General features: G+C 40.7%; 1 protein-coding gene and 1 long non-coding RNA gene across 9 annotated transcripts in view; one reads left to right on the top strand and one right to left on the bottom strand.

Annotated features, from left to right (window-relative positions):
- The window catches only part of LOC118245045 (uncharacterized), a 66,009-nt gene continuing 38,935 nt past the window's right edge, over positions 1-27,074 (bottom strand). For 7 of the 8 annotated variants that reach the window (XR_004777740.2, XR_004777742.2, XR_007708255.1 and 4 more), the window contains one exon: positions 25,570-25,933. This is a non-coding gene — a long non-coding RNA (uncharacterized LOC118245045). Of the gene's footprint in view, positions 158-25,345; positions 25,934-27,074 lie in introns of those variants that run through there. The other variant, XR_007708254.1, reaches the window with a different exon arrangement.
- PRSS12 (serine protease 12) overlaps positions 19,186-27,074 on the top strand; it is a 39,099-nt gene continuing 31,210 nt past the window's right edge. Inside the window, exon 1 of the mRNA XM_035540587.1 lies at positions 19,186-19,441. Coding sequence (XP_035396480.1) covers positions 19,186-19,441 — 256 coding nt within the window. The remainder of the gene's footprint in view (positions 19,442-27,074) is intronic.

Below are 27,074 nucleotides of genomic sequence, written 5' to 3' on the forward strand. Positions count from 1 at the left end.
CCTGCAGAGGGTACTCCAACCCCTGTGGCAGACCCTGTGGCTGGGTCGGAGAAACGAACTGTAGCAGTGCAAGTTGCCCCTGCAGAGGGTATTCCAACCCCTGTGGCAGACCCTGTGGCTGGGTCGGAGAGGCGAGCTGTAGCAGTGCAAGTTGCCCCTGTAGAAAAGGTGAAAAAATGGTATAGAGACTCAGGTCGTTTAGAACGCAGAAAGTCTTCTGCTAAGTCTGGGCGTGGAGAAGACGAGGCTGGGCCATCAAGTGTGCAGGAGGATGAAGATGAGGATGAGGATGTTGAAAAATCAACAGTAACTACCTGAACCCTATACCAGCGTGAGCTACGAGATGTGCGAAAAGATTTTGGTCGCTGTATAGGTGAACAGCTTGTCACCTGGCTGCTCCAGTGCTGGGACACTGGAGCCAATGGTGTGGAATTAGAGGGCAGGGAAGCCAAGCGGTTGGGATCCCTTGCTAGAGATGCAAGCATTGACAAAGCAATTGGAGATGGAGCACGATCTCACAGCCTCTGGAGGCGTCTCCTGTTAGCTGTGAAGGGAAGGTATCCCTACAAGGAAGAACTTGTATGTCTACCAGTCAAGTGGACCACCATGGAGAAGGGAATCCAGTACCTGAGGGAATTAGCCGTACGGGAAGTAATTTATAAGGACCTAGACGACGCACAAACATCCACAGATCCAGATGACGTCCAGTGTACTCGACCCATATGGCGGAAGTTTGTACATAATGCACCATCAACATGGGCCAGCACATTGGCAATAATATCCTGGAAAGACGGTGAAGATCCCACAGTGGGTGACATGGCTAAACAACTCCGGCAGTACGAAGGAAATCTCTCCTCTTCCCTACAGGCCTGCGTCTCGGCTGTGGAGAAACTCTCTGAAGAGTTCCACCAACTTAAAGAGAATTTATCTTCCCCCCCACCTGAACAAACCAGTGGCCACCAACTAAAAGAGAATACTTTGGAGAAACTTTTTGAAGAGGTCCACCAACTTAAAGAGAATTTACATTCCCCCCCACCTGAACGAACCAGTGGCCACCAACTAAAAGAGAATACTTTGGAGAAACTTTCTGAAGAGGTCCACCAACTTAAAGAGAGTGTATTTTCTTCCCCACCTGTACGAACCAGCGTCTCGGCTATTAGGGGTAAACGCGCATCCGTGCAAAGAAGACAATATGGTGGGTACACACCCCACGCCACCCTGTGGTTCTACCTACGTGACCATGGAGAGGACATGAGAAAATGGGATGGAAAATCTACTGAGACCCTAGAGGCACGGGTACGTGAGTTACAAAAGAAAACAATCGGGAGAAAGGGGTTCTCTGAAAAGTTTGCTGCTCCAACTTCTAGCAGGCAGTCTTTTAAACACAGAAACGAAGATTCTGACCAGGACTAGAGGGGCCCTGCCTCCAGCCAGGGGGAGGAAAGGGACAACCGAGTTTATTGGACTGTGTGGATTCGATGGCCTGGCACGTCAGACGCACGGAAGTATAAGGCTTTAGTAGACACCGGTGCACAATGTACTCTAATGCCATCAAGCTGTAAAGGGCCAGAGCCCATCTGTATTTATGGCATGACAGGGGGATCCCAGCAGTTAACTGTATTGGAAGCTGAAGTGAGTCTAACTGGAAATGAGTGGCAAAAGCACCGTATTGTGACTGGCCCGGATGCTCCGTGCATCCTTGGCATAGACTATCTTAGAAGAGGATATTTCAAGGACCCAAAAGGGTTCCGCTGGGCTTTTGGCATAGCTGCCTTAGAGACAGAGGACATTAAACAGTTGTCTACCTTGCCCGGTCTCTCAGAGGACCCTTCTGTTGTGGGGCTGCTGAGGGTTGAAGAACAGCAAGTGCCAATCGCTACCACAACTGTGCACCGGCGGCAATATCGCACCAACCGAGACTCCCTGATTCCCATCCACGAGCTAATTCGTCAACTGGAGAGCCAAGGAGTGATCAGCAAGACCCATTCACCTTTTAATAGTCCCATATGGCCAGTGCGAAAGTCTAATGGTGAGTGGAGACTAACAGTGGACTATCGTGGCCTGAACGAAGTCACGCCACCACTGAGTGCTGCAGTGCCGGACATGCTAGAACTCCAGTACGAACTGGAATCAAAGGCAGCCAAGTGGTATGCCACAATTGATATTGCTAATGCATTTTTCTCCATCCCTCTAGCAGCAGAGTGCAGGCCACAGTTTGCTTTCACTTGGAGGGGAGTCCAATATACGTGGAATCGGCTGCCCCAGGGGTGGAAACATAGCCCTACCATTTGCCATGGACTGATCCAGTCTGCGCTGGAGCAGGGGGAGGCTCCTGAACACCTGCAGTACATCGATGACATCATTGTGTGGGGTGACACGGCAGAGGAAGTTTTCGAGAAAGGGAAGAAAATAGTCCAAATCCTTCTGAAGGCCGGTTTTGCCATAAAACAAAATAAAGTCAAAGGACCTGCACGAGAGATCCAGTTTTTAGGAATAAAATGGCAAGATGGACGTCGTCAAATCCCAATGGATGTGATCAACAAAATAACAGCTATGTCTCCACCAACTAGCAAAAAGGAAACACAAACTTTCCTAGGTGTCGTGGGGTTTTGGAGAATGCATATTCCAAATTACAGTCTGATTGTAAACCCGCTCTACCAAGTAACTCGTAAGAAGAATGCTTTTGAATGGGGCCCTGAGCAACGACAAGCCTTTGAACAAATTAAGCAGGAAATAGTTCATGCAGTAGCCCTTGGGCCAGTCCGAACAGGACCAGACGTAAAGAATGTGCTCTACACCGCAGCCGGGGAGAATGGTCCCACCTGGAGCCTCTGGCAGAAAGAACCTGGGGAAACTCGAGGTCGACCCCTGGGGTTTTGGAGTCGGGGATACAGAGGATCTGAGGCCCGCTATACTCCAACCGAAAAGGAGATATTGGCAGCATATGAGGGAGTTCGATCTGCTTCGGAAGTGATCGGTACTGAAGCGCAGCTCCTTCTGGCACCCCGACTGCCGGTACTGGGTTGGATGTTCAAAGGAAGGGTCCCCTCTACACATCATGCAACTGATGCTACATGGAGCAAGTGGGTTGCACTGATTACTCAGCGGGCTCAAATAGGAAACCCCAGTCGCCCAGGAATCCTGGAAGTGATTATGGACTGGCCAGAAGGCAAGTACTTTGGGATATCAGCAGAGGAGGAGGTGGTCCGTGCTGAAGAAGCCCCACTGTACAACAAGCTACCAGAAAATGAGAAGAAATACGCCCTGTTCACTGATGGGTCCTGTCGTATGGTGGGAAAGCATCGGAGATGGAAAGCTGCCGTATGGAGTCCTACACGACGAGTTGCAGAAGCTGCTGAGGGAGAAGGTGAATCGAGTCAGTTTGCAGAAGTGAAAGCTGTTCAGCTGGCCTTAGATATTGCTGAACGAGAAAAGTGGCCAGTTCTCTATCTCTACACTGATTCATGGATGGTAGCAAATGCCCTGTGGGGGTGGCTACAGCAATGGAAGCAGAACAACTGGGAACGCCGGGGCAAACCCATCTGGGCTGCTGCATTGTGGCAAGATATTGCTGCCCGGGTAGAGAACCTGGTTGTAAAGGTACGCCATGTAGATGCTCATGTGCCCAAGAATCGGGCTACTGAAGAACATCAAAACAACCAGCAGGTGGATCAGGCTGCTAAGATTGAAGTGGCTCAGGTGGACCTGGACTGGCAACATAAAGGTGAATTATTTATAGCCCGATGGGCCCATGACACCTCAGGCCATCAAGGTAGAGATGCAACATACAGATGGGCTCGTGACCGAGGGGTGGACCTGACCATGGACACTATAGCACAGGTTATTCATGATTGTGAAACATGTGCTGCAATTAAACAAGCCAAACGGTCAAAGCCTCTCTGGTATGGAGGACGATGGCTGAAATACAAATATGGAGAGGCCTGGCAGATTGATTACATCACACTCCCCCAAACCCGCAACGGCAAGCGCCACATACTTACAATGGTGGAAGCAACCACCGGATGGCTGGAAACATATCCTGTGCCCCGTGCCACCGCCCGGAACACTATCCTGGGCCTTGAAAAGCAAGTCCTATGGCGACATGGCACCCCAGAAAGAATTGAGTCAGACAATGGGACTCATTTCCGAAACAACCTTATAGACACTTGGGCCAAAGAACATGGTATTGAGTGGGTGTATCACATCCCTTATCATGCACCAGCCTCCGGGAAAGTTGAACGATACAATGGACTGTTAAAGACTACACTGAAAGCGATGGGTGCTGGGACATTCAAAAATTGGGAAACACATTTGGCAAAGGCCACCTGGTTAGTCAATACTAGAGGATCTGCCAACCGAGCTGGACCTGCCCAATCAAACCTGTTACGCACTGTAGAAGGGGATAAAGTTCCTGTAGTGCACGTAAGAAACATGCTGGGTAAGACAGTCTGGGCTACTCCTGCCTCAGGAAAAGGCAAGCCCATTCGTGGGATTGCTTTTGCCCAGGGACCTGGATGCACTTGGTGGGTAATGCAAAAGAATGGGGAGGTTCGGTGTGTACCTCAAGGGGACCTAATATTGGGTGAGAATAGCCCATGAGTTGAATTGTAGTATGTTAATTATCATATAACACTGTATGTCATCACTACCATGGTTGCTATATATCATAGATGAAAATGGTGACTAATTAGAAGGTATTGGAAAGAGTGTAACCTGAGCATGACATAAATGGTATGGAATAAGGGGTGGATATCTGTCCTGGTTTCAGGTAGGACAGAGTTAATTTTCCTCCTAGTAGCTGGCAGGGTGCTATGTTTTGGATTAGGATGAGAAGAGCGCTGATAACATGCTGATGTTTTAATTGTTGTAGAGCAATGCTTACACCAAGCCAAGGACTTTTCAGCTTCTCGCTCTGTCCTGCTAGCGAGCAGGCTGGGGGTGCAGCAGGAGCTGGGAGGGGACAGACCCAGGACAGCTGACCCAAACTGGCCAAAGGGGTATTCCATACCATCTGACGTCATGCTGAACAATATATAGGGGTGGCTAGCCAGGGTGGGGGGGCCGGCTGCTCGGGGATAGGCTGGGCATCGGTCAACGGGTGGTGAGCAATTGCATTGTGCATCACTTTGTACACATTATTACTATTATTATTATTATTATTATTGTTATTATTTTCCCTGTCTTAATAAACTGTCCTTATCTCAACTCACAGGCTTCACTTTCCCGTTTCTCTCCCCCATCCCGGAGAGGGAGGGGGGAGGGTGAGCGAACGGCTGTGTGGTGTTTGGCTGCCAGCCGGGCTAAACCACAACAGGCATTCAGCTGCAATGCTGTGTGAAATACAGACCTGGTGTAGTATCGCTGTAGGCTTCAGACCTGTTCAGGGATATCAGTGCAGGTTTCCTCATTTTTGCAACAAATGATTTTGTTAAACTTCATTCAGCTCTGATCCATTACCCAGATTTGCTCCTTCAGATTTAAGAAACCAACTGTTTTCTCATCCTCTTTTTGTTTAACTGGTTATTCCTGATTCTCTTATCCTTCACTTCTCTCTACTGAACTGTATCCTATGTTTTTAATTATTTCTATTGTTAAGACAATTCTAATCCTGTCTTCCATCATACTGGTATCTACTTCCAGCTTCTAGGAGACTTTCTACGCTACTTTGTTTAACCATTTATAGCACTATAAATTATTTATAGAACACTACCAAATAATGGTAGAATTTCAAAGCAATTTGGGATTTGTGTTGTACTGACATCTATTCAAGCCTAATCTATTCCATTTAGCAAAAAAAAATCTTGTTTATTTTACATCAGTACAAATGGTTATAAAAATTGAAGAGAATTAGGCCCAAGTTGCTTATTTTATCACTACTCTCACCTTAGTAATTCTTCACATTCCAAACCTCAAAATAATGCCCAAATAGATGCTCAATAAATTACTTAATTAAAAGCAGTGAATGGTCCAAATAAATTAAATAAAAGAGCATGTTCTCTCTTCAATCAGACAAACAGGAAATTGTTAGCATGGAATAATCATAGGCTCTTCCTATTGCATGACCCTTTTCCCATGCTTCTAGTCAAGTACCTAGATCTACCTCTTTAAAAACATCTTTAAAAGTTGGCATCTTCAATTTTGGGGTCCATTTTGAATAAGCAAGAGTATCCATAACAGCTGTGACTGTGCCTTAAGCTGTGTCTCTACAAAATGTCAAACCTGACCTTAAGGGCATATTGCAAAAGCACTACAACCATGCACCTATACAAACTCCCTATGGTTGTTCACGTTTTGTTTAAAAAATCTCTTAGTAACTTAGGCCCAACAGAGGTTTTATTAGGCCCAGTACTACTTGCCCTCAGTAAGGCAACACACAGCCTAAATAGAGCCTTCATAAACACCATACCATGCTGTTTTGATATTTTGACAGACATGTACTGTGATTTCACACTTCATCTAGATCAAATTTCATTGCCATTCAATCCAGCATTGTATACATCCTTTGTAATCAACATGAAGCCTTGGTGTTGCATGTTGCTCACCGCATGAGAGCAGGCACCACTGGACCAGCTCATCACAGCCTCCTTACAAACCTGGAAGAGGCTATAGGAAGGAATTTTGAAAGAGAGAATTTCATCTCTTTGCTTTTGGCATGGTGTCATATTTCATCCTACTTTGTCAGCAAGAATAAGTAACTTACAGAGAAATATTTAAAAAATACACAGAATAAACTCATTTCATTTTTTTAAAGTTCAGAGCAAAACATTGTTCTGTTTTCTTCAAGCTGTGTTCAGCATTGCCAGAGGGGCTGCAGCATTGGAGTAGAGTTGGAGAAGCTTTTTGATCTGAATTTTATTTTCCTGAAAAATGTGGATGGGTCAAGAGAACATTTTGAGAACTTGTACTGAATTTGCTAAATTGTTGGGAATTAAAATGATCCTCACTTTTTAAAGTTTCTCCAATCAACATTTTTTTCCTAAAATCTTCAAATTAAGAAAAACATAGAATATATTTTTAATTCAATATGTCCTATTTAGAAATTCATTTCAGATTATTAATATAGTTTTTTTATTTACTTGATTCTACTTTGAAGGTGAAATTGTTTCACTTAAAATTACTAATTTTATTTTTTAGTTAAAAGCAAAAGCCTCCCTGTTTCATTTTTAGCACTACAATTAAAATGAAAAATCAGCTACTCTGAAAGCAGCTCAGTGGAACAGATATTGTTCCTTCTCTGCACAGGAGTACAGGAAATTTCCATCTAACAACTTGAAGGAAATTCCTCACTGTGAGGGTGGTGAGGCACTGGCACAGGTTGCCCAGAGAAGCTGTGGATGCCCCATCCCTGGAGGTGTTCAAGGCCGGGCTGGACAAGGCCCTGGGCAACCTGATCTAGTGGGTGGTGTCCCTGCCTGTGGCAGAGGGGGTGGAACTGGATGGGCTTTAAGACCCCTTCCAACCTGAGCTGTTCTATGATACCTTCTATCATATGAACCTCCACTGACTGAACTTTTAATGTTAACTATATGTAGTCTTATCACTATACCACCAAAGCTGTATATGCTGACATTTGTAAAATGCTTCTGCTCATGCAATAGCTATTTTTTTTTTGTAAGCTTCTAGTGTGACAGAAATAAACTCCTTCATTCTTTCTTTCCTTTGTGTTCATTTCTACACCAAAAGGTAAGATTTATTTGGGGGGGGGGGGGGGGGGGGGGGGCGAGGGCTGGGAAGTGAGAAAGCTGAGAAAGCAAGCTGTTTTACATTTTTTGTCTTTTGCTAACTTCTTTTTTGGTTACCTACTGCAGAAACTAAGTACCCACTTGTCCATATGCTTTAAGGTAAACCACATACAGCCATGGACCTCAGAATTGTGAATTTGCTCCATAATTCCCATGTAACCTGGGCATTTGGGGCATTTCAGCACTCGTGAGGCCACAAGACAGTTGTACTGCACCATTGCAGCTCACACAATCCCTTCTGCCATTAAGAGTTCCACTGAAGTCACTGGGACTATTCACAGAGAATAGACTATACAATACTATTAAATGTGAATAAGGTTGGCACAATATGACCCTAACTCATCTTCCTCACTGTAGCATATTGTTGTGTTTTTTATTTATTTATTTATTTATTCTTCTGGAGCTATAATGATGTGTGCCTGGTACCTCTCACTGTAAGGATTTAGGTGCTAAGCATATGCAATTTCAAAGATGCTACCTTGCACACTATAGTCATCCCCATAGCTTGCCAACAGTTACATCCATATTTTAAAAAATAGCTTAACACAGTCTTTACACAGATTCAACGAACCATGAAACTAATCACAATCCTCCTTTTAAATTAGCAAGAATTTTAGCCAAATCGGTCCCTGAGCCCCCAAAACCTCATTTGCTTGGAGAGGTCATGCATTACTGGCTTCCCAACACCTTCAGAGAGTGTGTTAAGATACAACTGGCTTTTTAACTAAAATGTCTGCGTATATGCCTCAAAAAATAGAATGTGGAGAGTACAGGGAACACAGGGTTATGTTGCAAACATATGGATGTTACACCTAGATATGTATTTCCTCCTTCTCATTTTAAAACTGCCCAAAAATTAGCCCTCAGTGAGTGCGGCAGGACTCCAGTGCTGCAAAATCTCCGGTAACTGCCAGAACTTCAATGTTACATGTTCTAACACTGAGCAGAATTTGATCCACTCCCCTCAAGGGCAGTATAAATCTAATTACATCTGCTGGCTTTATTATTATAATTCGAAGTGTTAAAGAAGTGTGAAGAAGTGTGTTATGTTTTGAATAACAAAGAAACTTATTTCTATACATGTCAGTATGAACTTACAGACTTAAATCTATCAGCACTGAGAAAATATTATGTATCATTTTTCCTCTTTCTCTTTGTTTCTCGCACAAGATATTAAAAGTATACTACCAGTTTTATCTTACAGACAGAAATGTGTCCTATAATACTTACAGAACAATGCTATACATGTTTATGTTTAAATGAAGTACTGGTACATATTTTATGTGATTATACCACCCTTACTTTGTCTCAGAGATGTTTTGATGTTCCTAAATTACAATAAAGGTGAGTAGATTATGCTATTTACATAACATTACAGTATAAGCTTTGTATACTGAAAGTCTCATGTCTGAAGTCTTTGTATTCCATTCTTATCTATTACATCATACACTCTGTACTTTTCCATTTTACATTTTAGTATTATTTAATGTTTTCCTGCATATCTCCATAGCTAATTAGGCTGGAGTAGTTTGCATCAGCATGATATAGTTAAAATATACAGGTTATATACAAACATATTCCTGAACTTATTGTTTATCTTTTTTTTTTTCTAGTCTCCCATTTGCTTATGTGTGTTTCAGAGCATTTACAGCATCATCAATTAATTGCTTCTATGAATCCTGCATTTTTCATTATCTACATGTTAATACTTTCTTATTTAAGTTTACAGCACACTAACAGCCCCTTATTTCCACATTCATGACAACCCATTCTGGTTTTTGTGTGGCTGTGCAACGAACCAGATCAGGAATAAAATCTGGCTAAAAAATATGTTTGTTTGACTTAGCTTTTTTTTTTTTTTAGTGGTGCTTTTTTTTTTTTCCCAGCAAATGTGCAACACAGCCTCAGAAGTACCAGAGGTACAGACAAAGGACAGTAAAGAAATCTGAACAATGAAACTGTTACTCCAGAAGATGGCTTGTAGTTAAATCCTGCAGAAGTAAGTTTTTCTCCTGCTTTTTACTTTTCCTGGGTTCTAGGAAATTTGGAAGGAAGCTTCGGGAAGAAAAATCTATGTGTACAGAAAAAAGAAGGCGCAAACATGAACTACTCATGATCTGAGTTGCAAGTCCATCTCCTACAGTTCCAAACAGGAGTTACGTGTTTGATATCTAATGGCCAAACAAAGATTCTGTTGAAACTAATAGCAAAACTCGAACCTGTTTCCAAAACAGGACAAGAATAATATTAAAAACAAGAGGTTTGGGGAACTTACAATTAATAAACTTAGTATTTCTAGTTAATAAAACCTGTGTATTTAGTCTAGCAGGATTTAGTTACACACCAGGATGCATTGGGCAAAATAAAAAAAATTTGCAAGTCTAATATCCAGAAAGTAATGTGTACTCAGTGTTTATTTTATTTACAAAAAAAAAAAAAAAGGTGTGCTAAGCAGATCAACATAAAAACATAAGAAGTCACTACATATCTTTTGTATAACTATATCCATAGCAAAAATCCTTGGGTTTTCATAATCCAATGAGTTTAATTTTCATTTTTTACCTAATGAAAAATCATTATCCCAAACGAGATGACTAAACATGAAATTATTAAATTGGAATGTGTAATTCCACAATGCCAATAGATTATCAAAAAATAGCAATGAGGAAATCATGATGGGACAAGAGGGATCAGAAGAGATAGGAAGGGACACCAGTCAGAAGTCAGGAAAGAATGAGAGATGATTAAGCCAACAATGCAGATTGTAAGAAAGCAGTTTCTTTTGCCAACAGCTACAGCAGTGGATTGTGGCTTCTCTGCCCACTTTCTTCATCACCTTCCTTCCATGCCCTTCCCAAAGTTCCTGACAGACATTTTCCATATTCTGGAAATATTCATATTTCTTCATATAATGAAGACAATCTAAGTGTAAATGCACACAACAGGTCTGCACAATGCCAGCATTGTTCCAAGAGTTCAGTAGTGCAAGGTCAGTCCCACTTTATACATGATCTCCTTCCACTTGGTAGACAATATCCTCATTTTATGTATTTTAAAACTTAGGTAGTTGTATTTGAAAATTTCAACTAAAATGTTGAAAGGAGGCACAAATAGCAAATACACCTTTAGGTATCACTTTAAAATACTGTTCAATGTGCAATGGTTGCTCAAGCAAATATGTGTATATTTGTGAAAGCAAGCTAGGAGCTATGGAAATTTATATTTTAAAAAATTGTAAAGAATATTGGCAACCTAATGATTGTCTTTGTAATGTACAAAAACTATTCACTAACATGAGAAGATTCACTGATTTTGAAGAGATTCTTAACTAATACGGCAAACTGGACATGGTTCATAAACACTTATAAAATGCACTCTACTTCTTAACTGTGAAACTTGGCAACTAATTGAAATTGCAAGTGAAAGAAAAAAATATTTTAAAATTAGCCCTACTGTTCCCAATACAAACCCAAAAGAGAATATGTAACAAACATGTATTATGAACATGTGCTGGTTATTTCCAAGTGCTTTCAATACCCTTGAGAGGGAAGAATTGAAATTTCTAGAATCTCTTCTTGGTAGCGCAAGATTAATTTTTTAATTACAAACCCCAACCTCCCTGAATCAAGTGAGTACAAATGGTTTTCGTAGCTTTTCCTTCATTAGATAAGGGAAACAGGAACATTCACATGTTCTTATGTTGTAAACTGCTACTAAGGATAGGAGAATGCAGCTGTCATGATTTATTCCTCAACAACAACAACAAAATGAAATTTTAATTGCATTATCCAGAAAAATCAAGTTGTTATTTTAAAAAACAAACAAATCCACTAAAAATAGGAAGGACTAAAGTTGGGCAGTATTGACCAAGCACCTGTTTCAGTGGGGAGTCAATAATATGCAACACTTAGCAGAAGAGACACCGATGTCTCCACAGTAGGTCAGGTCTCTCTTTACAACCTTGATAGAAAAAATAATTTGTGTCTGAAAATAAGAACTGGCAAAATCCTGCTTTCTTTTTGTTTCAACTTTGTGCGACTAATTGTTTTCAAGTTAATATACAATGAACTTCTCAAATTATATACAGTAGTGAAATCTTTTTAAAAGTCTTTCAGTGCTCTGATCAAAAATTACAGATGAAAACCACGACTTTTGGACAAATGTGAAATTCCTCACATCCTCAACTATATTCCAGCACTTGGAGCTGGACAGGAAAGCAAATCTATATAACAGTAAGTGTCTGGGGAATTACGTTTGATACTTCCGTGTCCCTTTGGGAAAATGTGTACTGAAACATGTTAACACCTCATTTTTTTTTAAAAAATATAGCAATATTTTTATGTTAATAGGACATTTTACGGAGTCTTAAAAGTCAAATCTATTGAGTTAAGATCACATTGAAGAAGTGTATATAAAAATTACGGATGTATAAACCAGATTTTTATTTTAAAAATGGGTACCTCCCAAAATATTCTTCTGTTAAATAAATAAACGATATGGACCAGATTATAGCTGCATACACACAGAGGAGGGGAATGATGGAAAAAGGAACATCTTGCTTTGTACTTCAATTTGTAGACCAAATGCCCTTATGGTAAGGCTTATGCTAATCTGAAGTGCTGGCAGCTTTTCAAGATCAAAAACATTCAGAAATTCATGCTCTATAATAGGCTAAATATGGCTTCATGGACAAAACTATTCCTAATTCAATAAGTATTTATCTTTTCCACCCCTTTTTATGCTTGTTTTATATGTTTTAATAAGCTAGTTATATTTTAATTGTGTATTAGTGATAATTTATTAAAGATACATGCTTGCATTATGGATGTATTATGCTTGCATTTTGCACGTTTATGCATAACGGTAAAAATAAAGCTCTGACTCACTTTATCCTCTCTCATTCCCAGTAACAGAATCTTAAGTTAATTAAGATAAATCAAATACTTGAAGGGTCACTTCATATATCTAACTCTAGCTCAGCACATAAGTTATTCTTGCATCCCTCTGAAATTATGGAAAAAAAGATTTATTTATACATTATACACACAGTGCTGTAGGATTTCATGCAGAACAGAGAAATCCTTGCAGGAAAAATGAGAAATGCCTCGTTCCATTGCTGCTAGTGGGAAGCTGACACTAGGGTTAGGTTAGAGATGAAAACACAATCCAGGCCTGGTTGACTTCTCTTTCTGTGCTATGTGACTTTCATTTCATAGGCAGTTTCATTGCACAACAATGAAGTGCAATATTCTGAGATATGTTACTAGGAAATGTTTTCATTCCAAACAAAGAGAAGATACCTGCTACCATTCCAGACATAAATAATAGTGATAGGACTACCTGGATTACTAATGAGAGAAGAACTTATTTAAGAAACTGCATTTATAAATGATTGTTTACACCAGGGAACCTTCTACAGCATGAATGTCAGAGGAAATTGTAGAAGGTCATATATCTCAGCTCTGTGAAACAGTTGTCTTCACTGACAGGGGGTGTTTTGAATACAAAAGGCTTCACCCAGTTCCATGGTAGGCTGACCTAATGTTGACTAACGTACAGGCCGCTTTCTACATGAAAAAAGAATCTAAAATGTATGTTGTATGATGATGAAGGCATGAAAACAAACAAACAAAAAACCCTCTTTTTTCTCACCTTATCTCTCTTAGATCTAAGCCAAAATGTTTAACATTTCAACAAATTTTAAATATTTTAACAAAGGTGCAGCCTGCCTACTGATCTTTTTTTCTTTTGAAGTGGGTTGTTTCTCCAGCATGAGCACAGAACGTATCACAGAGCTTCCTTAAAGGACAGACTGACTGAATCAAGTGCCCAAAATCATATGTATCCAAGTCACATTAGAAACTAAAGTTCCATCTAAAGTTCTGTTTTTTAGCAAATCCTTAAGACTGTTAACAAATGCCATTTTCCATTCCAAATGCTCTTTTAGCATATCCTTTCCTCTTTATGTGTGCTTATTTATAGAATGGCCTCACAAACTCACCTTTCACCTAGTTAACAGCCTGCAGCACACGATGCCATATTGACCTCCTCTAAGCACCAGGAAACAAAGCAGCACTTCTGCAGCATTTATACAGCTGTGCTGGTTCACGCCAAATCTTGCACTTGAGTCTCACTCCCCGCTCAGCTGCAGCGTCTCCATGGCACAGCACACCTGGGATCTGTCAAATGGCCCGGCGGGGAGAGGAACACAAAGGTGTGCCTGGGGCTTGCTCCTGCTGCAAACACCATCACACTGCAACTGCCCGAAAAGACCGTATGTTGGACCTCTTGTATGCTCCTCTGTGTGACTGAAATAGGAGCAACAGCATGGACAAATTATTTCTTCAGCCATCCAAAGTTTTACACATCGTACTCGTGTAGCCTACTTTACACATGGACACATTACAGTATGCAGATGTTAATTTACTAAGAATGAGGTTACTTATTCGTAGAATTAGAGCCTTTACTCTACTGACTGCAGTAGTTTTATTTTTATTTTTAATTTAAACAAATATCTTTATATTTTTACTGCTATCCAAATAACTATTTTTTTTTCCTGTGGAAAACCATGATACTTTTAAAATTACATCCAGTTATGTTGGATGTATCAAAATTATCTCAGTTACCTCAGCATTTTTTTCACTCACTGTATTAAACAAAAAGTGTTCATCGCTTTTGCAAGATTCAATTACTTTTCAGTTTTAAATGCACTTCATGGATGTCTGAATAATCCAGTTTCAGGCACGTATATATATACCTATGTATTGAATTGTTCCAGGAAATTGAGGTACTTCCTATGTTATAATATGAATTTATCCTGTTGTACAAGAAAATACTTAACACTTTAAAAAAGGTTTTTCTGTGATCTCATTCCTGTGCGCACTGCGTTATATGGTAATGGAAACCTCATCAATTATAGGCTGTTCAGTTACATCCTCTCTAATGCGGGGTCACCCTATGGACCTTCTATACAATTACAGACAAAAGGCCTATTCTCTTCCATATAAGTATGAACCCAAATTACTTTTGACTCACACTTGGCAGGACTTCAAATTTCTGCTGCCTGTGTTTGTTAAAAAGAATGAGATTACTGAATAAAAATATTCTATACGAGCGCTGATTTATACCCTAAAAATGTTGACTCATTACAGCACCCATTCTGTGGCCCACTTTCAACATGGAAATCTCCTTTATGTGAAGCCTTGCTTCTTCTCTTAATCCTGTCTTCAGAGCCTGTCTGCTGCTGTTTGATCTCACTCAGTGCCCACTAGGTCGTGTATAATTTTTTCCATTGATTCCAGCGGCTGATCTATTGGCCCCAGCACTCTTGAAAGTGAGAAGAAACGATAGCAAGAAATTACTTGGTTGATATTCTGAAAATCATTTCAGTATGTGTTATGCCTCCCTGTTTGGCTACATTCTCTGCTTTGTACCTGTAATTATTTCCTGGGAGAACTTCTATATAGGGACTGAATTTTCCTCTGCACTGCCTTAGGTCAGCTCTCGCTCTGATCTTTCACATCTACATTGCTCTTTGCCTCTAACCTGCTCACGAGGGAATACAGGAGGGAATACCACGGCTTAGGGGCATCCATGGCAGTAAAATAGGTCCGACTCAGGACTTCGTTTGTCAGTAGTAGTTTAACTGAATTCCACCAACAGCTGGAAATGCTCAGCTTTTCTAAAATCTATGCTGAAAGCACACTGTATGAGCCACTCCAAGATAAAGGTAAGTAGCTTTACTGCACACAGGAAGAGGCTAATCAGTGAATTTTGCTATTGATTTGAATGGGAGCAGAATTAGGCTGATTTTCCAGCTGAGTTTCAAATGCTCAGTATGAGATGCTTTCCAAATGCAGAAGGACTACTGTATTTTTGCAAGTGTAACCCACACATCAGATACCTTCACCTGTTCACAAGAACAATTTATTGAAAATCAGTACCTATTAGGGAAAAGGAAGCTTTTGTGTAAGTTTCCTTTTAAGCTTTGCATATGTGAATAACCCATGCTGCTGCTGTATTATGGGAGTATTTCTGTTATTTGCATTTCTCAGGTATCTGATGAATACGATGAACCTATGCATGGAAATATAGCAGGTGTTTGGGGCTTTTTTTTTTTTTGAAGTAGTCAGATTATACAGTTCATACCTATGAAATATTTATTATTCCTCGTTTTATCAACAGTTTGGTATTTGGACTGTCAAATACCAGGAGAGAAAAAAGCAGCCAACCCTATGGCATTGAACACAAATTAAGACCTATTCTAGTAGGTGATTTCCTACAATCACTCTCATGGAAGTGTTTAGGTATGTAGCACAGATTTGTTAACTTTGGTCATAATCATTATTCGATGGGCTTCCATGGGACTGCTGTCAATAAGTACTACCTCCATGCATAGGAGCTGCAATCCAAATACTAAGCTGAAGTGTTGGAAATGTTTTGTAAAGGGCAGAATTGCTATGGGTTTCGGATGGAGCCAGTTCATCCACTGTAATGTCATTTTAATGGATTATTTTCTCTACCAGTGTAAAATGACCAAAGCAAGCCTTTCTTTCCATATAAAAATGTGGGCCTTGTTAAATACAGATTACTAACTTTAAATCTCACAATGTTGCTGAGGGCATAGAACTAGCACAGTTTCAAAAAATGTATTATTTTCTCAACATTTTGTGTCATTTTCTGAAAAGTTTGATACTGTAATTTCAGGATCAAAATTGTATTGAATTCCCAGATCCACTGAGACCATTCGAGGTTTACTTGCCTATTTTTCTAATTGAGCAAATGTAACTTTTTCTTTTTTCTTTTCTTTTCTTTTCTTTTCAATTCAGTTTGTGAATGAGTTTTTATCAGTTTTGTAAAGAAGATCAAAAACCTTTAAAGGCAACCAGAAGCATCAAGAACATCTTGTATCGGCATCTTTTTAAAAGAATCCTAGCTATATCACAATAATAAGCAGTTATTTCTTCTTTATAAATACATGAATGTAAAGTCTACCCTTAAAGCATAACGCAGTTTCTTTTTAAGCACACTTGTAATTCTTACTGTTAGTTTCAGTGTAATGTCCAAAAGAATCAAGCAAATCACACTGTCCATGTAACTGCTGCTTTCACTTTTCCCACTAACTTTTGACTGATTGTGAGAAATGTGACAGAGGCAGAAGTCACAGAGATAATGAGCTTCTTACAAGTGTAATAACAGTAGGCAGTCGAGCAGATGAGAGTGATGTTATATATGGCACCTGTAAGTTGCAGAAAGGACTGCAACATGCGCGTGTGCTCAGTTCAGACACATGAGAAACCAAATGGGGGAGACCCTCATCAATGGTCTAGCCAAGACAGAAGCTGCAAAGCACAGACCATACAACCTGAGAAAACCAGACTCCATTAGTTCCGGGATTTTTAGAAAAGGGCCTTGCCTACTTAGTGTCTTAAATGGAAACTGGACTAAGTCCCTAATATGTAAATTCTAACAAAAGTAGTATTTCCTGTAGCATTAGCAACCTCCCATCATGCTGAAAGCTAATTCACAGCTATTAAAACAAATTAATGCTCATTCCCCTTATATGATTACATCAAAAACAAAAATCATGATAAAAATCAAAATCTTCAAGTCTGAACCTGTGCACTTCGATTATCCGATTAAATCTGAACTGCATCTTGGGAAAGGGGTCATAATGATAAGTACTCTTTTCTTCAAGATATTGCTTCCTAACCTTCTCACCTGTGTAACCTCTTCTCTTCCCTTCCCTCCATGCCCCCCACTTAAGTACCATTTTGTAACCTAAAATACAAACTCCCCTACCCTACACAGGCAAAGAAAGTTCCCTGCATGTGAGATTCCTGCAGGCCCACACACCTAGGGGAGACAAATGAAATCAGAATACATGAATAAGTACCAGACTCAAAGCTTTGCCTGAAGGGTTTTACAAGATTCATCACACTCATCTGCTCTCTTGCTCCCATGCTGATCTGCAGAACCCTGCCTCTTCCAGGCTAGAGGGGAGGAAAAAAGAGCTTAGGTCAGGGAAAATTAAATTTTGCTGTTATTGTAATGCCAAAAAGTGTTTACTAGGTAGTGAAGGTAGCCTTAACCAGCTAGGCTGAACATGCTTTTAACCCATCCTTCCAAAGAATGAAAGCAACCGACTTGCCATGACAGCAACAAATTTGCTGACAATTAAAGAATGGCCATAATGAGTTGCTTTCAGGCTAGTATCTTGTACATACTCCATTTTTTTTGAGACCAAATTACACTCTTGCCAGTCCTGACAATTTCTAAACTAATGCATACACATGTGCCTCAGAAGAAAATTCAGAAAGCAAGACCAACCTGTGTGCTTAAACTCACCCAGAAATGCAATGGACACATGCAACAGCATAGTTATCATATTGCTGTAGAAACCCTAGCAGAGTGCTCTTTAACTTCGTAAGGGATTCATGTACCAACTGTATTGTCACAAGAATACTTTAATCACAGATCAGCACAACTCAAACGAATACAGGTGATACCAAATGCTGTATTACCTGCTTTTCCTTAGCACTGGTGCTCTTTTGTCCTTATGAGCAAAAGCTTAAAATCAGCAAAGCAGCCTTCAGCCCCTTTTGAGCAGTTTGAAGGCTGCTGAAGGGAGACCACTGTTTAATGGTGTTACATGTGGTCCTGCATGGAAAGCAGGAAGCACGCTCTCTTAGACCCTTGCCACAAGGCAAGGTTGTGCAACTAATGATAAGCTCACCCAGAAGCCAGGTGAGCGCTTCTCAGCCAAAAACATTTGGAGAGGACAAAGATCCTCTGCGGAGGTGAATGTGAAAACTCACAGGACAGACAAACTGGCAAATAAGGGGTGTGTGCTCTATCAGGCAGAGTCACACTTGGCAAAAAATGAACAGCAGAGAGTAGAAACGGTGGTAAATAAAGGATAACAAACAGCCCAACCAGCATGGTATTGTTTAGCTGGACGATACAAGACAGAGATGAAACTAACTGACGGCTGTGCCGGTAGGAGGGAGAAATCAGAGATGATCAGCTCACGCAAAACACCGCGGCGGCTGGCAGTAAGCAGATTGCTATTCAGAGCACACGGGATAAAGCTGACTCCTCGAAGACGTTGCTCCCGGTGGCGTTTGTTCGCAGCCCCTTTGTTTGACGGCTCTCTCCATCGCTGTGCCCGCAGCCCTACGTGCGGCCCCACTAAGTGCATGTCTCCCCCGTAACAGCCGGGCCGGGCTCTGCCCGCTCCCCCTCGGCTCCTTGCGAACCCTCCAACACACCAGGGTGCCAGAAGGGCCGGGGGACTAGAGGCGACCCCGAGGCCGTGCTGCGGGGGAACGGCGGGGAGGCGGGAGGGAGGGGGATTAGCGGGACGCCGCGGCCCCGCCTCCCCCCTTCGCATCCCGGCGGCGGTGCGAGGGGGCGATGGGCCCGAGCCGGCGGCACCGGCACCATGGCATTCGGCGGTCTCCTGCTGGCGCTGGTGCTGGGGGCGCTGCCCGGCGCCCGCGGGCCGGGACCGGTCTCCGGCGGCCTCCCGGCCCCGCCGCCCCCCGCCGCCTGCCCCCGGCCGCCGCCGGCCCCGGGCCTACCGCAGCGGGGCTGGGCGGGCCGGGGGCCGCGGGGCCGCCGCAGCTCCTGCGCCCTGCCCGGGCCCCGGCCCCGGGGCGGCCCCGGCAGCGGGCGGCGCCCTGCTGAGGGCGAGCGAGGTGAGCGGGGGGCGGCGGGGGGGACCCGGAGCTGGGCGGCACCTGGGTGGGGAACGGAGCGGAGCGGGAGGCAGCCCGGGGGGTCTCCAACTTTGACACCCGCGGCTGCCCCGGCAGCAGGTCCCGCGTTGCGCTGTCCCTAGGCTATGCCGGCGCTAGGCAGCCCGCCTCAAGCGCCGCGCCGTGAGTGCGCCGCGGGCTGCCCGGCTGCTCAGGGCTGGCCAGCACGGCTGGATCCCGACTTTCTAACCTGGGGCGCTTCTCCGCGGGGCGCTGGGCTCCCTCCCTCCCTCTCTGTCCCGAAATGTGGGGGGAAAAGCGAGAAGGCGGTCGGCAAGCCTGTGTGTGCACCCCGCCGAGGGAAGTCGTGCTGCCGCTTCAGCACCCAGCCCCTGGGCACTTGGGCAGCTGTAGGTTTCAGCAGCATGGTTGGGTCTTCGGCAGCCCTCCGTAAATATATTTACGTACAGGCGGGTTTGGAATGACATCACTGGATGGAAACATTGCCTTCTGCATCTCTTTGGTATTATCTCCTACCTAAGTAAGAATTGCATCCTATCTATACACATACTAAAAACGATCAAGTATAATTGCTGCAATGAAAATTAAGACTGTCTTCTTTGTTGCCCTTCCTTTTACATATTTCATAATATCGCAACATCGACAAGGGCATTAATTACTAATACCGGTATTAATAATTTTGTTCTTGTGGAAGTTTTTCCTTTTTTTTTTTTCTCTTTAAATTTCCTCTCTGATCCCTGAAGAGGATGGCTATCTTTCTCTTCCAACGATAGTCCTAAGAAGGCGTATCAGATACAGAGCTGAAAAAAGGATGATAATTTGAACAATATGATAATTATACATATTGGTATAAAATATCACATGAAGAGCAAATGGAGGCACCGAGGTCTATAGTGTCAATCTATGCATTAAAAAAAAAACGTAGTTTCCAAAGCCATGTTCAAAGTCAATGCTGTACTCCTTCAAGAAGACTGAATGCTGTTATGTATTACAAATGTTTCCTGGGAAGGAATACCAGGCAGCTGATGCCATGGTGGAGAAAACAGATAACTAGACACAGATGAAAAGAATCCAGAAGATTTCACACCCTTTAACTGGTCTCAGTTTGAAAAAGGGTCCCACAGTTGCTTCTTTAATTTAGTCTATCATATTTATAGCTTTTTCCAGAATTGTTCAGTCTGGTTTACAAAGTACTTTGTAAGGATTTTGGACTAATCTAACAGAGTGAGGAATAATGTATCATTTTATTGCTATGAACCCAATTGTACTTTTACTGGAGCAAATTCTTGAATCCCCTGTAAGTTCAGTAAGAACTTGATAATGAAAAAAAAATGCCAAAAATGCTGCATGATTTGGGTTTAGCTATGTTTCTTCACTCTTTTCAGAGTTTGTTTGTTTGTTTGTTTTCCTCCCTCTGAGTCTTTTGGACTCAGCAGTAAATTCTCAGTGATTTCCATGGGCCAAAAGTCTGCTCAAAAGTCTTTGTGGAGGGGAAACCAAAGAATTACGGAATGTATGAAATGGCTTAAGGTGGAACAGGGAAATACATCAAGCTGTTTGACTAGAAATAGACATTACTATAACTTTGGTCCTGAAATATGTTTCTTTCTCACAAGAAGCAAAGAAATGCAAGCAAGGCAATGTTATGAGGCAGTTTATACCTAGAGGACAGACTAGAGATAATCTTCCTGCATCTGTTGCGTTAGTACATGTGCTGAGGAAGCCCACACTCAGTTATTGGGCACCTGCAATAACTAAATACAATACTGTGTTCAAAGCCCTAACTGCAAATCTTCTGGATTTTCTAGCTTAAATATTAAGACTAATGTGCAAAGTTAATTGGTTAAACTTTGTGCATGCATATATATTAAAGAGCTTTATATTTTAACATTAATGCTGGAAAATAAAACAAAAATGCCTTTGCAATTATACCACACGATACCAGCCTAAAATCAGATCAATAGTTTAAAATAATATATTTTGGTGTTTTATTTCCTCCTTCTAAAATGAGAGGCATCTGGGTAATATTTCTTATTCAATCTTTGAAAGCAAGTAAACTAAATACAAATAGATATAAATTATCGTGATTAAACAAGGAAATCATAGAGAAAAATAAATGAGTACAAGAGTATGCTGTATACAGAACCAGCAAAATTTACAATTTAGCAGAATTTAGAGTTTTAGGCATTGCTAATAGCAACTTAGCTGTGTGTACCTTACTCATGCTTGAAAACAGAAGTCCCTGTCAGCGCCTGGAAGCAACTGCTGCCACACATTGTTTATGTGGCATGTAGTTACAGTATTCTGCATGATATGTTGTTACGTATCTAATTTAAAGCTCTTTGAGTAAAGTGGGTTAACTATTTTTCTTTGTTTTACAAAGGGGAAACAATAAAAGAGAGGGTACGTTTCTCGCCAGAGGTCACACTACCAGTCAGTGTCAGAACTGGAAATCAAATACACACCTCCAACACATCCCAAGTGTGGAGTCTTTCCATTTGAATCTCTTTCATCACAGGGTAATTCCACTAATGCCAATCAAATAATGCTTCACAAAAGTTCTGGGAGAGAAGAATCAAGCCTCAGGCTCATAGTTCAAACACCAGATTATTCTCCCTACTTATTCCACTATGGTCTGGGCAGTTGATGGAAGGTATTTTGGGACTTTTTTTTTTTAATTATTAGCATAAGGTTAAAGAAAAAAAGATGAAAAATTAAACATGAATGTTTATTTTCTCCTTCTAAGACTGAAGCAGCTCTTCTGGAACCATTCTTATTACAGCTGCACAGCATGAGACCCCCTCAGTTTCTACAGCTCTGTATCACATAAGATAATTGCAATCCTTTAGAACCCATTACATTCCTAAGATTTCATTGTATTTTTTTTCAGAGCCTTAAACCATTGATTATTGACATGATGAACCTCACTGCTACAGAGGAACCAAGTCAGCATATTACATACTCTTATATAATATTTATGAAACTCCTAGTATAAGGCTCCTTGAGTATGCAATAACGCTGTGTACTAAAGTAGATCTTACAAAGCAGTTCTGATGGATGCACCCTTTTTCAAGGTGTAACTACCAAGAGAAAAGAATTATAATTTTAGACTGAAAGTGGTGGACAACTGCACTGGTTACAGTGAGCATCATCCATTTTTTTTTCTGAAGTCAACAGGAATCTTTTATTTAATTTCATCCAGGGATGACCGTGGGAGGAGAGGAGTTTCCATTTATTTGAACTGGTGTCAGACTGGGCCTATAATGCTGGTAGATTTTTTTTCAAGAACCTTGTGCAAACCAATGTGTCCAATTAATTCTGAAACCGGGACACTTTTATATGTATTCTGAATCCACTAGTGTTTGGAAATACTAGAAGTTGTTAGGCGAGATATAGAGCATGTATCAATGGGTGACCCTTACATGTAGTGTTAATTTATACCTAGTTAATTGACTATGAGGCAACAGAGATGAATTATCAATGCAGGGCCTTTCTGTGGCACTATCCCACATCGTAACACCTTGCAAATGAAAGCAAAAATAACATTGGCTGTTTCTACAAATTTCCAGAATTGTAATATTTCTTTTGCTTTCCTTCAGACCTCTGAATGTAGCACCAGAGGAGAAGGCACAGGAAAATTCTCCTTCTGATTACTCTTGAAAATCTACATTTTATACCCAAACTACAAGCCTTTGAACACAGGTGTTATGAAGAAAATACTGGTACACCTTTATCATAAACCCTATCACTGCAGTACTTACACATAAGCAAAAATGGAAGTGATTCTCATTCTATTTTCAATTCAGCCACACATAGTAACAATGCTTGTTCTCAGTGAAATGTAGAAAATAAAATAGGGTTTGAAGTTATCCAGCATCTCTGGGCATGGGAGTGGTATAGCAGAAGAGCCAAGTGGACCACTCCTGTTGTGTAAAGCACAATTCCTTTGAAGCACTTCTTTTTGGAGTTTTTTAAAAGTTGGCTGAGCAGTTTTCCTCTTTTTTTTTTTTTAATTGCTGTGTCTCAGCTTGAGTCTATATGGCAGGTGCTGCTGAGCAAGTCTCAGCAGCACCCGCTGGATATGCTTACTTCCTTGCATTTGCAAGTATAACTTAATCTCTTTTAAACAGTGATAGCAGATAGGAAAGATTCTGACTTGGGCAGATACCAGGGCAACTAAAATTACCAGACTGTATGTAAACAACGTGATTGACCATCAGTAACCTCGGGCAGAACATAATTGAAAGAAATGTGTACGCATTTTGAGTGTATATAAATGATTGAGTTTCTGTGAAGATGGTAAATCTGTATTCTTCAATAAAGGGCTGAATGAATGCCATCCTAAGACCACAATATGTGTCCTAAAGCTGCCTGTCAGTCCCGCTTTGTGCTCATGTGTCCTTTTCTCTTACTCTTGTGGGGTCAATTCACCTCTCCCTGCAGGGGCTCCTTCCTCTTTCTGACTAGTGCTGAGGAGGGCACTGAGAGCTATGGGCAGGGTCCCTGTACTCACTTGCATTCCCTGCTATTGAGCTTGGTGCTGAGGCAGTGAGGGATTGATTAGCACTTCAATTAGAGGCTTGACACCTTATTGAGCTGTGTGCGTTTCTCAGAGCATTGCATGCAAGCCAGAATAGATATTACTGTGCTAGCTCTGCTCCCATCATGTTTAGTTTTCTTCAGCAACCAAACCAGCTCAAAACTTGCAGCTGAAAAAATCTGAGATTCTGCCATATCTACAATTCCAGAAACCTAGATGTTCCATTACATATGCTGAAGCTTGACCTGTTTGCTGAGAAGTAATTCAAATGCTCTTCTGCAGAGCTGCCCTAGGGAGAGCACAGAAGGAAGCCACTTGGAACACAGGTGTTGAAGTGCAGTATGGACTTGTGGTGTTAAAATGTAACAGTAGAAGACTTAACCAGTGAAATTAAGAATTAAGGATTAATAAAATTAAGATTTAACTGGTATCCTTTTGATCATACTAAATATTAGTTTTCTTGCTACCCATGAAGTAAAAGAGTGTTTCCTGCTCATTTTAACTAGGCAAACACTGACTACCCTACAATGAAGATATTAACACATTCTTAATAACAAAGATAGAGTCATCAGCTGATAACAGTAATATAGCATAAATATGGTAGATAATGTTGGTCAGATTGCAATTCCCTATGATCCATTTGCACATGAAATAAATCTGTTTCGTTATGAAGTAAAAGTTTTGGAAAGTCTATTGGAAAGGAAAAATAACCTATTGAAGCGAAGTGATACATTTTAAAGTTCTGTTTTTTGAGGTATCCATTTTACTGTTATTAATGCATCTCTTGATCCAGTAAAATAACTACCCGGACCGAAGACTGCAACATTTTGAATAAACTACAGAACAATCATTTTCTCATTAATCTGCTCTTTGGTTTGCTTGCTACATAATTATGACTTATCATAAGCTAACACATACTTCAAAGTGCATATGAAACATATAGAGTACTGTATCATTTTACTTTTGTTAGACTCAGTGCTGAAATACTGAGCAAGAAACACTTAGACTGGGCTTCCTAAAATACTAAGTAACCTTTTGGGGGGGGGTTCAACTTTTATTGAAAAAAAAGGCTTTACTTAATGTTTTTCCTGAGGAGCAAATGCTGGATTTTGCCATGGATATTTTAGGTTAGGCATAGCTGTAGATATCAACACCAGCCTAAGAGAAAAGTATGAATCAATGCAACCATGTTAGAAATAGTTTTGTTATACCATATATTCAGTTAATAGTTCAGACGTAATAAAAGGATTAATATTAGTTACATGTAAGAATAGGCTCTGTCTTTATTTCCTTTGAGATTATAGGTTGAAGTCAAGAATATTTTAAATTTGCTAAAAATTTACCTTTAATAATCATATTGTGTCTTTTTCCCATATGATGGTAGCTTGTTCTTTATTGTATTTTCTTGTGAGATAAACAGAGGTCTGTTACATATTCCACTGTCTTTCAAAGAATGTTGGTGTTCCTATAAGCAGCTGTAGATCTGCAGGAAAAAGGCAAACCGAAATATTTTGTTGAGATATGAGATTAGTTTTTTTTAAATCCTTCATTTTTTGTTTTCCTATAGGTCTTGTCACAGAGGCACACGGAAATAAGGCTCTGTCCCTTCCAGTCTTTGTCCCTTCCTTACCAACTGATACCAGTAGTATGTTTTTCCACCTCAAGGAGGACCATAAGTCACCTGGGGTTCTCTGGGCAAGTGGGCAGCAGGGTGAAGTCTGTTTTCTTTGTTTAACAGTACGTGTCCACAGCGAGATCTCCATGCTTCTCAGACTTCTTTCATGAGGCTTCCATCAGACAGGCAAAGGATTTCACATTTATTTCATTTTTAATTGTTGGGAAACGACTTGCTGATGTGAGAAAGTTATCTCTGGTATCATCTTTTACTCTGTGTACATGAATAAATTCTTCCACTGTTGCCATTGGGAATTCTGCAAGTATAGAAAGAGCAGTGAGCCACATTCTGCCATGGAGGCATTAGAAGATAATTTTAATCTAGTACTCCCTTATCCAAATATTTGCATAGAAATGCTGTATAATGTGTACTCAGGAAACACTGTATCTATTTCAATAGGTGTCATGCAGGACCTTAAGCAATCATGTACAAAAATAAACTCATTTTTGGAGACGACATCTTCAAACAATTTCTGGAATTGCAGGAATCATTTTGCTATGACTCCAATTGATATTTGAAGTGGAAATAATAGTCTACACAAAAGTCTGGTGACGAGCAGAAATAAACAAAATTCCAGAGCCTGTCTGCATGTGTCAGAGAAGCATGAAAAGAAAGACTATAAAGACAGAAAAACAACAAGCAGTATGTCTACAGTGTTGCTATAATTAATCCATTAATCATCTTCTGTGCTGAATGATAGCTCGCCCTGTAACATAAGTTGAATAACTTTTCTTTGTAATTTACTGCACAGTAAGTTACCACTGAGAAAATAAATAGGAGGCAAAAAGGAACACACAAAATCAAATTTGAGGTTAATTAATTCCTCAAGTCATTTGGCAGTCATTTGGCTTGGGAATTTTATAAACTATACTGAACTAAATTCAAACCAGAACACAATCTGAGTGAAAGCTGAGAAGAAAAAGTAGATCGACTTATTTTTGCTTTTATTATAATTATTATTATATACTCATATATGAACACATACACAACGAAGGCAGGGACAAACATTGACTTTTTTCTTCTACTGCTAAAAATGCTGCAAGCTGGATGATGGCATAGCTTCTGATTTTAAGTAGATCACAGAGCAGAGGCAGATGGATTAACTGAGATTTCAGGCAATATTAATGCACACAATTAGGCTGTTTGATAATTTAACAGAAATTCATTCTTGCTGAATTACTGTTCTGACTCTCTGTTCTGCTTCTGTAGAGTTAGACCTATAATCAGTTTTTTCCCACCTTTATGAGTGCCACTTGGCTACATTCAACGGCAGATACATCTTGCACCTCAAGTAAAACTACTGTAATATAAAAATGCAAAATCTATTAATTTTCTTGGATTTGTGTGTTGTTGCTCCCAAGAAGCAGACTTTTTTTTCACTTATTTTAGAAAATTCC

The sequence above is a fragment of the Cygnus atratus genome, chromosome 4 (assembly GCF_013377495.2).
Source record: "Cygnus atratus isolate AKBS03 ecotype Queensland, Australia chromosome 4, CAtr_DNAZoo_HiC_assembly, whole genome shotgun sequence".
Taxonomy (NCBI): domain Eukaryota; kingdom Metazoa; phylum Chordata; class Aves; order Anseriformes; family Anatidae; genus Cygnus; species Cygnus atratus.